We start from the raw sequence: 11,355 nt of genomic DNA, 5'->3' as shown, positions 1-11,355 counted from the left end.
GTTTCATAAAAGGCATTGCTTTGTATTAAAGGGCACATTGCCTTTAAGGGCTTTCCGCTGTTGATATAGTTTTTTTTTTTCTCATAAATGTTGATTGATTGAATTAAATTGAAGATTTAAGAGTCCTATGGTCAAGGGTCAGCTGGTCACGGGCTGTTGTGGTGGAACATTGTCAGGGCCGTAGGTCGCTTTGGAGGAACAGGGCACATTGATGTTTGGGTCTCCGTTGTTGGCTGTGTCCACCTGGTTGCACTTGCCCAGGTTCTTGATGATGTTGAGGTTAGTGCGAGCTGTCTCCATGAAGCTGTTCTCCAGAAGCCAGCCATCTGACTCTGAGTACGGGTCCCCCTGCCTGAGCACGTTCTCCAGAGCCGTTTGGAGGTACCGCACTCCTGTCAGCACGGAAAGCTACAAGACAAACAAGTCACATACTTATTATATTAGTGAATACTAAGGGCGTCAGAGAACATTTTTGTTACGTTATTTATGCGATGGGACTGTCACTGAGGCAAATATCTTTACAGTGTACCAAATTATAACACAAAAAAGGACTTAAAAATATATAGTCTTTAGTCTTATTATTATTATCATTAAAATTACTTATTCACAAAAAAGATAGTTTAGAGTTAAATTCTAAACCAGACTTCCCCTGGAGCCACCCTTGGGCCACCCTCAGTGAAACCCTCTGGCCGCGCCCCTGCTGTAAAGGCCAAACGGGGCCAAACGGGGCCAAACGGGGCCAAACTAAAGCATTAGACCTCTTCTGTTGCAGTAGTGGACTTGCTCACCTCAAAGACCCAGATGACGAGCACGGTGAGGCCGATGGACTGCATGATGTGCGTGTAGTGGTCGAGCAGGGCCTGTCTGCAGCCCCCCGGCCACAGGTTGAGCTGCTCGGTCACGTGGTCGTAGTTGTAGTGCGCGGAGTTGTTGCTGATGCGGCTCTGGATGCAGGGCCGTGGAGAGTTCAGGTTACAGCAGCTGAAGGGGACGCCGTCCTGCAGGTATTTCCCCTCCACGTTGCTCCGGAGCCGGCTACACAACAAGAAGTTTCATTGGTAAAAGGCTAAATGCACCTTATGATGGCTTAGGGTTAGGGTTAGGGTCAGGGTCCGGGTCAGGGTTAGGGTCAGGGTCAGGGTCAGGGTCAGGGTCAGGGTTAGGGTCAGGGTCAGGGTTAGGGTTAGGGTTAGGGTTATGAATGCAGCTTAACCCTAAGCCACTAACTTTACAGTGTTTGTTACAGTTCCTTCACTTAGAGCTTCTGAAGAACTAAGCACAATTATAAGGTCGACTATTGTTCATGTTAGAGGAGACATAGATACAGTCTCTGAGGGAGAGATATGTTTGCCACTGGGAAAGGTTAGAAAATGTGACATTATTAATTCAAATCCTATATTTAATCTGTAAATGTGAGATGAAAAAACGCATAGGTTTGGGGAGAAACAATAATTAGCCCATTAAAAAAAAACAAAAATACAATAAAATTATGATTATTTTTCACATTGATATTATTATCATTATTTGTGAAAGGAAAAATAAAGTAAAATCTTTTAATGTATGCATGTTCAAGCAATCAGTAATGTTTTTGGTTTCATCCCTGTAATTTCCATAAATATTTTCTGTGTCCTTGGGCAAGACACTACCACACTACACTCTATGTTACCTCCAGTGTCGGTGTAAATTGCCCTAATATGATTTACTTCACATGAACTCTCCCCATTGACATAAAATGATTCTCATCTACTATGTTGCTATATTTACCCATTATTAATACATTTTTGTGCCCACAGCTCCCACAATGTCCGAAGACTTACTCCGTCACCTCCTTGTGGGACATGTCCAGGTAGCGGTTGCTGATCCACTGTATTTGAAACCAGTCTTTGTACCCGTTATTCCCACAACAGCGAAACTCAATCTGCAGCATGTCCACGGTCCTCTTCAGAAAGCATCGTCCGGGCGTGTCCGTGTCCTTGTAGAACTTCAACGCCGCTGCCAAACCCTGGTCCAAGGACTCCTCCAACTCCCCCCGCATACTGTAGCACATCAGCGCCCCTACCAGGATGCACGAGGTGAAGAAGAACGTGCACACGACGTACGGGAGCATGATCAGCTTCCAGCGCAAGAACTTGGCCGTGTCCACGCAATCGTAGCAAATTTTCCCGCCCAAGAAGTTGATGGCGCAGGCGATCAGTCCGACAGCTATGAGCATGTTTGGGACGTACTGGATGTCTCGCTCCGCCATCAGCTCTTTCCTCTTGTTGATCTCCACCTTGAGGAATAGTCCCAGGCTGAACAGTATCGCCCCCGTTATAACCGATATCCAGTTCAGAATCCACAGCACTTGGGCGAGCTTGTCTCGTTTGGTCTTGGTGAATTTCACGGGCAAAACCGCCATTTCCTTCAGGTTGCCGTGTAAATCCGTGGAGATTATAAATGGGGCATAGGTGAAGTTAGTAGGACCTGTACACGACAGGGGGGCGAGGAAGAGGGGGGTCAGTAGTACGATTCTCTATCCAGGTGTAAGAAGCTTAAGCCCATTGTCGACATCGTCTTGGATTATGAATATGACAGGTACGGTCCAAGTCAGTGGATGATCATATTTCAGCCACACAACTGGATGTTATTGGGCCTTGAAAGACATGAAATGGAAAAAAAATCACACATTTTAGCCTCATTTAATCTGGTTGTATTTACCATGTAAAACTGTTGGAGTGCTCAAGTAATAATGCTTTAAAATAGTGTTACTCAAGTAGAAGTACAGAGTGGGGGTCCAAACGAGTCAAGTAGGAGTAAAAGAGTATTTGGATAAACTACTACTAGTAAACAACTTGAAGTAAAATGTATTTATGAGTTTGTAATCAGACATACAAGGCATTCAATAAATCTGGAATTTCCTATGAATAGACACAACTTTTACAAAAATATAAAAATCATATCTGAAGGTAAGGTGTAAGTAAGAAGTGCAAATGTTTGAAGTTTAATTATGACATGAAGCTTTTGTCACTGTAAAATGACTCACGGTGGTCGTAGTAACACGTTGGATTAGAGTAAATTGATTGCATAAGAGTATTTACTATACATTAGCTGCTATAATAGTGTCTTTACGTACCTTTAATGGGCCCTCGTGCGAATAAGGTCATGTCCATTCACTTTCCTTGTTTTCTGGCTTAAAGTCAGTTACAAACCCATGTGGAGGAGAGTGTCGGCCGACGCTCTGGAGCAGTGGAGTAAGACACTAGTAGCCCAATCCTGACCCCTCCTCCTAATCCGCCTTAATCATTAATCTGACCAGGCCCATGCAGGGATTTAGGCCCACCTTCTGCTGGTCAGGGAAGCCTCTGCATTGTCCCTGCCGTGCCTGTCAGTGTGGAGCTGGAGTCAGAGGTGTGAATGGCATGTCTGGGGCTATATAGAATTATAAATGTTACACTGTTTTATCACTTTTTATGTAAGAGTGACGGGACGAGTAGCATTTACAGTTAGTTGTGGGCCGGTTACACTTGTTTTAAACCTCCAGTCCTTAGATAATATTGGAAGAAAACACAATAACTAATCAGTGAAGAACAAAATCATGGAGGAAAAATAAATAAATATAAATGACTAATAAATAAATTACTTCAATGTATGCTTTTTTTTTTTAAATGAAGATAACTCATTTTTTTTAATCAATTATAACTTTATTATTATAACCACAATGTAATAATCACTTGTTGTTTTGGTTTCTTAAAAATGGCAATCTGAATTATGTATAGGTGTTGTGGTTTGAACTGTACTCAAGCATGTACAAGTTACTATTAATGACCATAGAATCTGTTACATGTACTTATGTACTCGCTTTCTGCTTTAAGTGGCTCTTGTTAAACCTCTTCATCTTATGCCGTTGCACTGCGGTTAGTCCCTTCTGCTTATTTCTGTATGAATCTATAGAAAGCCGCTGCACAGCCAATCAACCAATGAAATGTTAACTGAGAGTCAGATTAGTGGATTAACGCGTTCCAAAGTAGCTTGTGAAAGAAGAGAAGGCGGCGTGTGGTTACCGGGGCAGGTTCAACTCGACGACCGCGTGGGCACATTGCAACTCTACAGGTAAGAACTGATTTAATTATTTAGATTTGTGCTATGGCTTCTTAAAGGGCGTATTATTAGTTCAAATGTACAAATCTGTTGTGTAAGTCAGTGATCTAATAATACAGAAGAAAGTCCAAGTGCACGTGGCGCGTTACAGTCCGTTATATGACAAATGGAAATGTACTGCTACATTTTGTGCATACATTTATACTGTGTACTATGTGGAAGGAATTCTGTTCTGGGTTTAGTATTGTTAATTTGCCATTTTTAGTATAAAGCCACATTTGAAAGAAAACAAATAGCTCAGAGTGCACAGTAAATAATAATACAAAATAATTTAATTTATTTCTTTTAAAATCTGTAATTTACTACTTTTTTCCCAAACTGCCGCTATTATCTCACAATTACACAAACATAAAAAGCTTTCATATGCACTTTAAGTCATCTGAATTTATTACACAATTTTATGGTTAAATATACCTCTTTGTAGTAACAATGTCATATCTATTATTATATATATATATATTTCTCAATATTCTTGCATATTATTCTCCAGCAATTAAATAAAAAAGACCAAATGAAAATGGCAAAAGAAAATGTCAGACTTGTTGCAGGCCGAGTGGAGCCGTGCAGTGAAAAATGCTGTTGGATCTGGAGGGCGAGTGGACCGACCTGCTGGCCTCTAACAACGTCATGAGAATCATCCGTGGCCTGAGGAAGATCACAGAGAGTGGTAAATGTGGACTTCTTATACAAAAGATAGTCCAGTCTAATCAAAGGTTGTTTTTTTGAATCCCAGACAAAGCTGAGGTGAATGAAACCCTGTCATCCTTTTGCTGCTGGCTCCAGAGGACCTCAGAGTTCACCAAGAAGGAGTTACTGAGCCTCTGTATGTGGGCACAACACACACCATGATGTTCACGTTTACAGTGTGTAAAACGGCTTGTGTTTCTCAGGTTTTAGTCGCTGCCAGGGCCTGTGGATGTTCTTGAACCACTTCTTCGCTCGCAGAGTCCACCACCTGCTGCAGAAGCTGAGGAACCTGCTCACACTGGTCCAATGGGCAAGAAGGAAGCTCCATTCAGGACATGGTCATGGTACAGAGCTCAAAATAAGAACTGCGATTATCTTTTTGTATGAAGAGTATGAGAATCTATGACTTTGTGTGATTATAAAGCATTCACACTTACACACACCTCATCAAAACCAGCGCTAAACCCAAATCTAAACCAGAACTGGACCAAACCAAGTCTACATCAAGTACTAAACTGTGATCAAACCAAGACAGAACTGAGTGTGAACGCAGCCTTAGTCTATGCAATCAATATTTCAGATGTTTTGTATTTTTTATTTATAGATTCCAAAGAAACGTCCTCAAATTCGAGGCGTGGCTGCTGGAACCGAGAACACTGCGATCTGAAAAAGCACCTCTGGCTGGGACGCCTGGTGGAGTGGTGGAGCCTCATGGGACTCCTGCCCAAGCGCCCGGGTAAAAACAGTACAAACTGCAAGAAAAATACAATTCTATGCCATTTATTGATTGCAAAAAATGATTGAATCTTCTTTTTCAGAATCACAAGGGGGAAAGCAAATCAGTCACATGTGGAAGGAAATGAGCCGGAGTCCGCACGGATCTGAGTAACAGGCATTTTAGTTTGATCTGGATTGGTGTTGATGACGGAGAGGAGATCTTTGTTGAATCTAGGCTTTAAAATGTCTTCTTTTTAAAATGTTTATGTCCATTGTCATTCCAAAACCACTGATTGCTTTCATTTTAACAGTTTAAGTCCCATCCGCTTTAAAATGTCAATACTTCTTAGCGTTTTAGGAAGACGTTTTATGTTTTGCCCATTGTTTTTTCTTCTTAACCTTCATCAGATCGACAAAAGGTGAAACGGAGAGGTGCAGCTCGCTCATCCAAGCCTTGGTGACCCATCTGGCCCAGCAACACGGCGGCCTGTGGTCACCTGAAAGCGGTGGACAGCAGCTCTACCCTCCCCCCAGTCTGAAGGCCTTACTGAAGCTCGTGCTGGTCCCTCACGTGGATCCTCAGTCGGTCCAGGCCCTCGCATCCTTCCAACCTTTGCTTTCTTTATACATCTTTCCCTTTTTGACTGCATAGAACTTAACTCAACGTGTTCCCCAGCTCACGTACTTCATCTTGGACATTGCCAAGATTTTACAGTGCAGCAATGACCTCTTCAAATCCTTCTGCGACGCCTTCACAATTCCGCCCAGTTTCTCGCTGCAAATTCGCGCTTTTTGGATGTTTGATCATGACCAAATCAAGGTATTAAAATGAGCCTTCCGATATGGTAATGTAGCGCCTCTTCTCTCATCAGTGCCATACTTATAGTGCTTATAATTGCCTCGAGCTGACACAAGTTCAAAGCACTCAGATTTGCCTATTAGATGAGTCAAGTCTAATCAAAAAATACATTCTCCTCAACTGACATCTGACTCACCCACCGCTCGAAACGCTTTATCTTTGCAGACGGCGATGGGGCTGTTGCTGAGCCCGCGGACGGCTCTGCCCCGATCGTCATGGCAGCATCGTTGCATCATGAGGTCTTTGCTGTTGAGGCAGGAGCATGGAATGGCGTTACGGTACATGCATTTGACGAGCCCCGTCGCGGAGAGCGTGGAGGATGTGAAGCTCGGTGCTGATGTCTGGCTTAAAAACAGGTGCATTTGTCAAAGGGTTTCACATCTGTTTTGTGCTGTCTATTGAAGGTTATTGTCATGTTTTTCTGCAGTTGTGTGTCAGAAGCATGGGCCCTGGTCAAAAGAAACTACACAGAGGGAGAAGATACAGTGCTGCACTTTCTAAAGGCCTGTGATGAAGTTGGTCTAAGTGCAGAGGCTTCAAAGTACATCCCGTCAGGTCATAAAGTAAAAGTACGTACATTACACACATGATCTACTATGTTTTATATTATTTGTAGGGATGGGACAAGAGCTAATGCTAATGTGCAATGATCTCATGAGATTTTATTCCCATTGAAGCTGTACATCCAAAAAGCAGGGCTACAATGACAGCAAAAGTAAAAAAACAAATACCGGTAAATAAAAAAATGCGATTGCACAATTAATTCATGTCAAAATCTCGCCCAAACTCATGTCCCTCGCTTGTGAATATTGTGTTTTGTTCCATCCCTCATGTGCATCCAGACCCCCCCATCATCTTTCAATGGAACTTTTACTTTCAAAATCTTTTCCAGGTTCAAAGTGACAGTAATATTGGAGTAGCTGCAGCACATTTAACAGGTATGAACTGTGGAGAAAAGTAAAATATTCAACAATAGTTACAATAGACTTGAGTAGTGTTAGGGTCTTCATAATAAAACACAAAAATAATGTCTTTTTTGTATCATTATGTCATATTAGAATTCTTTGTTTACCATGAAAGATTAGAATATTTCAAAGTGAATAATGAGTATAATGAGTATAGATGATTAAACGTGATGGTTTGGTCTGTAATGAGGCATGTACAGGTTCATATCTGCTGCTCCACAGATCCGGCTCCTCTGTCGGCCGCTGTGTATCAGGCTCAGAGCAGGAGAGTGCTGACCTCTGAGGAGCTGCTCCGGCTTCTGACCCGGGCTGTGACACACCTGAGACCGCCCCCTACCTGCACACTCAGGTACTGCATTATACACATAACTATAAATGAAGGCTCACTTCTCACTCTGTTTTCACTCCAGAGAGTTCACTTGGCCTCAGCGTGAACAGAAGAAGGCCAAGGATGAGAGAACTGAGGTGTCCACAGAGGTTCAGTATCTGCGCTCACCCAGCCCGTCCATAGTGGAACCACCAACTGATGACTATAGTGTATGAACTATTCTTTGCTATGTAGACTCTTAATTTTTTGAAATATTAGACACAATAATAATGCTTCATCCTTTTAAATTATGTTATTATCATATGATGTAACTATTCTTATGGTTGCTGTGTAATCCATCGTCCAGGCAGCAAAAGAAAATTTAATTCTATCAACTGGACAAAGGTTTCTTCCATTCCTCTGACATATGTCCTGTAGACAGATTTAATTTTCTTTTGTAATTCATATGGTAACACATTCTCTCATCTCAATAGACTTAAACTCACTCATATAATTTGGCTGTGTCAAAGGAGCATCTGCCATACAAACGATTTCGATGTCCTGTCCAGTTGTTGTTGACCTGATGTGTTGACTGAAGGCCGTGAGCACAGTTATAATGATGACAAGTGTTACAATATTCACTTTTCCCTCTTCTTCCATGCAGCAGGCTGATCATCCTCACCACCAGTCTTCCTGCACCTCTCCAGTTGCACTTGTTCCCAGCAGACGGCACGTGTCCTTCTCCTCCGTCTCCTCTCTGTCCCCCATAAGAAGAGACCAGGCTTTTTCATACGAGTCCACCGTGACCCTACAACAGATTTCTGCTCTTCTAATCGACGACCAGGGAGAGGATGAAGAGCTGAGTCAAGTCTCTGCAACGGCGGACGTTTTCCCAGAGTACCACGAGCGGACACTAGAGGGCGTTGCTGCCCCCGTGATAGAGCATTCACACACTCCAAACAGGTCAGAACATCATTTAAATTGATTCATGTGCAAAAGGGAATTCATTTATTTCCTTTTTACATTTTAGTTTCCGGAACAGGTTCTTCAGCGCGGATTGTGTTTTAGATCTTCCATCACTTCCCGAAGAGCTGGTTCAGACTCCAGCCAAGTCAGAGGAACCCGAAGTGATCCGTTCTGAAATATTTCAAGAAGATGACCCTGGCAAGAGTGTGTTGCGAGTTAAACTGAAAAAGGTACACACTATATGTATTCTACAGTTTAAAGTGACAGTATGTAACTTACTGGATGTGGTAAATCTGCATAATTCAATGGAAATGGAAAGTTAAAATCATACATTCTCCAAGTTTTATGCCACACTGTGAAATGTTGTAGCCAAACAAACCACATTTCCATGGAAACAAGCAGGAGCAGGCCCTTTTAAGCAGTAAAAACATACAAAAGTACATATTTAGCTGCATTCTGTCTAGTTTTTTCAACCGTTTTGACATCTGTTTTTGACATTCCAAATGATGTAACTTCAAGTTTGAATGGACGATTTTTTTGGCATAAATCTGAGTCTTATTTCCTCGTGGCGTGGACTGCCGATTAGTCCTGCCACGTATCAATCCTAAAACACACCTACCGCTCACCTGCAGCCTCGTCAGGTTCGTCCCCACGTTTCCGCGTGCCTAAGCGCATGGATCTATCATAATATAGTTCCCTCAGTGTACGGGGCAAAATGAAGACGGAGAAAGACAGTTCGAGCTGACGCAGAAGTGGATAGAAATCTACGGGAGACAAGAGATGCGATGTGATCCGTTGCGCTAATAAACAAACGCACGTGTGTGTTGTATCGGTCCACACGGGGGAGTGGCATGTGCACTTCCGCCTGAGTTCTCAAATCGACGAAAAATCGTCCATTGCGCCTTTAAGTATTGCATATGGATGAAAAATATATTATTTTTCCTCATTTCTTTTTCACATTCAAAAAGAGCGCTTCTGTTAGGTGTAGGTCGCCCTCTGCTGGCGGCATGGGGAGCATCATGCATTTTGGAGTCAATAATTAGCAGCGTGAGGATTGTCAACATTACCATAACACATGCAGTGAAGGGAATCTAAACTGAAATGATCAGTGTGATGAAGGTTCCTGGTTTCAGTTGTTTACCAGCTTAAAACACAAAGTTAATTTTGTGTAATATGTTCCGTTTCATTTCCAGGACTTAACCTCTTGTTTGTTTGAAATCCACAGGGCGAGTGTGAGCTGAGACCCCCGTCAGTGATCGTGTCCTGTGAAACCCCCCGTGACCTGCAGCTGAATGTTGAGGGCCGCAGTGATCTGGCTGTAAATGGTAAGCAGCATTTGTCCTATTTGTATTCTCTGTATTTGGGCAATGACAGATGCTAATTAAGCTACATAAACTATTCAAGACCGTTAACATTCAACTATATATGAAATATTTATAATCCATCTGTTTATGATCATTCATAAATAAGCTTCATTACACTGTTGTGTTAATAATCCAAAGATTGATTCATTTATGTTTGGACCTGTAGATCATTTGTAATGTCAGCAAAACAAAACACCAGCCGAGGTCATTTATCAAGAGATATTATCACGTAGAATAAGCAAACAAGTGAGATATTTTACGCCATTTTAGACATGTACACGAGGAATTTATATCTTAAACTATAAATCTCTACATTTGTTTTACATAATTAGTTTTTAAGTGTGTTTTTTAACAATTACTCTCTAGAATACACATACAAACTAGAGACATTAATGTACTTTCATCTGCCATGATCATTATATCTATAACACGCATTGTTACTAAATCAAACTTTCTCATAAAACATTTGTCTTTTAATAGATGCTTTTATTGTATAGATTAAAGGTCAGTAGAGGTCTGCCACAGCATTCCTCTACTGTATATAGTCATAATTGATTGTAAAATGTATGAAAGTTGACATCCCTGAACCACTCGCTTCCTTCAGACCTTGTGCTCTTTCACTGTGTAGTTACAGTTTCCTGCTGTGGGCAAAACAAAGGCTCCGGCACCAGCTGCGAGGAGTTCTTTAGGGATTTACCGTTCCGTCTGAAATGTAGTGCGGAAGTGAGAAAGTCGGATTGCTTCCTTTAACCTTGGTGTAGTCAGTCACCCAGAAAACAGCCCTCTTCTCCCCCGTCGTCCCCCCCTGTCTGCTCTGAGGGGGGACGACACCTACTGCCACTGCCAGAGCCGCTCCATCTGCCCATCCTCTGGCTCTGTGAGGCGGGAGTAAAGATGTGAGGGCAGCGTGGCAGAACACCGGCTCTGCTCTCTCAATGCTCATTGGATACAGACCAAAAGAATGCAAAATGTTACAGGAATGCATTGATGTCATTTGTAAGTGCTGCTAAAACCCTTTTATCATTCCGGTGGATTTTCATGAAAACACCTGACTAAAATGACCCTGATATAAATGTACAAATGTCTGGCTCTTTGTGACGCTGAGACTCTGTCGTTGTGGCCTCTGGTGTCTGATTTACTCTCATTATAAGTGGAAACAAACAATACACAGAGGAACAGTAGACTGAGCATTTGTTGGATTTTCGCAATTACTTATGCAAAGCTGAAGCTAATTTCACTGGAATTTAAAATGTAGCGACTTGTAATAAAGTAAAATAGATCAGGCGGAATGGCTATAAAAGGCTTGTAATTTTCATTTTTATTTTTTTAATTTGACCGAAAATAACTGTGTTG

At 42.0% G+C, this 11,355-nt stretch overlaps 2 protein-coding genes across 2 annotated transcripts; one reads left to right on the top strand and one right to left on the bottom strand.

The window, feature by feature from the left end:
* Positions 1-127: 127 nt before the first annotated feature.
* prph2lb (peripherin 2-like b) lies at positions 128-3,172 on the bottom strand. The gene is made up of 4 exons (XM_072458147.1): positions 3,113-3,172; positions 1,818-2,632; positions 789-1,035; positions 128-408 (listed from the first exon to the last, which is right to left on the bottom strand). The coding sequence occupies exons 2-4, from the start codon at positions 2,396-2,398 to the stop codon at positions 139-141; spliced, it is 1,098 nt and encodes a 365-aa protein (XP_072314248.1). The 5' UTR covers positions 2,399-2,632; positions 3,113-3,172; the 3' UTR covers positions 128-138.
* Positions 3,173-3,986: 814 nt separating this feature from the next.
* Positions 3,987-10,894, top strand: LOC140370334 (uncharacterized). Its single transcript, XM_072457446.1, has 17 exons — positions 3,987-4,089; positions 4,686-4,804; positions 4,871-4,960; positions 5,028-5,168; positions 5,429-5,560; positions 5,643-5,709; positions 5,950-6,139; positions 6,218-6,361; positions 6,566-6,756; positions 6,828-6,963; positions 7,293-7,338; positions 7,588-7,714; positions 7,776-7,902; positions 8,337-8,635; positions 8,703-8,868; positions 9,864-9,963; positions 10,764-10,894. Exons 2-17 carry the CDS (start codon positions 4,711-4,713, stop codon positions 10,892-10,894), a joined length of 2,181 nt encoding a protein of 726 aa, XP_072313547.1. The 5' UTR covers positions 3,987-4,089; positions 4,686-4,710.
* Positions 10,895-11,355: the final 461 nt, after the last annotated feature.

Source organism: Eucyclogobius newberryi, unplaced genomic scaffold, assembly GCF_026437365.1.
Source record: "Eucyclogobius newberryi isolate DKJ021-1_F unplaced genomic scaffold, fEucNew1.0.hap1 SCAF_21, whole genome shotgun sequence".
Classification (NCBI taxonomy): domain Eukaryota; kingdom Metazoa; phylum Chordata; class Actinopteri; order Gobiiformes; family Gobiidae; genus Eucyclogobius; species Eucyclogobius newberryi.
Note: the sequence above shows the minus strand (reverse complement) of the source record. Positions and strands in the feature narration are given on the sequence as shown.

Coding starts and splice junctions, on each gene's coding strand:
- prph2lb (XM_072458147.1), bottom strand. CDS start 2,398: ATGGCGGTTTTGCCCGTGAAATTCACCAAGACCAAACGAGACAAGCTC. Junction 1,036..1,817: donor TCCCACAAGGAGGTGACGGA/GTAAGTCTTCGG, acceptor CTTGTTGTGTAG/CCGGCTCCGGAGCAACGTGG. Junction 409..788: donor TCGTCATCTGGGTCTTTGAG/GTGAGCAAGTCC, acceptor TTTGTCTTGTAG/CTTTCCGTGCTGACAGGAGT.
- LOC140370334 (XM_072457446.1), top strand. CDS start 4,711: ATGCTGTTGGATCTGGAGGGCGAGTGGACCGACCTGCTGGCCTCTAAC. Junction 6,964..7,292: donor ACATCCCGTCAGGTCATAAA/GTAAAAGTACGT, acceptor AATCTTTTCCAG/GTTCAAAGTGACAGTAATAT. Junction 8,869..9,863: donor TGCGAGTTAAACTGAAAAAG/GTACACACTATA, acceptor TGAAATCCACAG/GGCGAGTGTGAGCTGAGACC.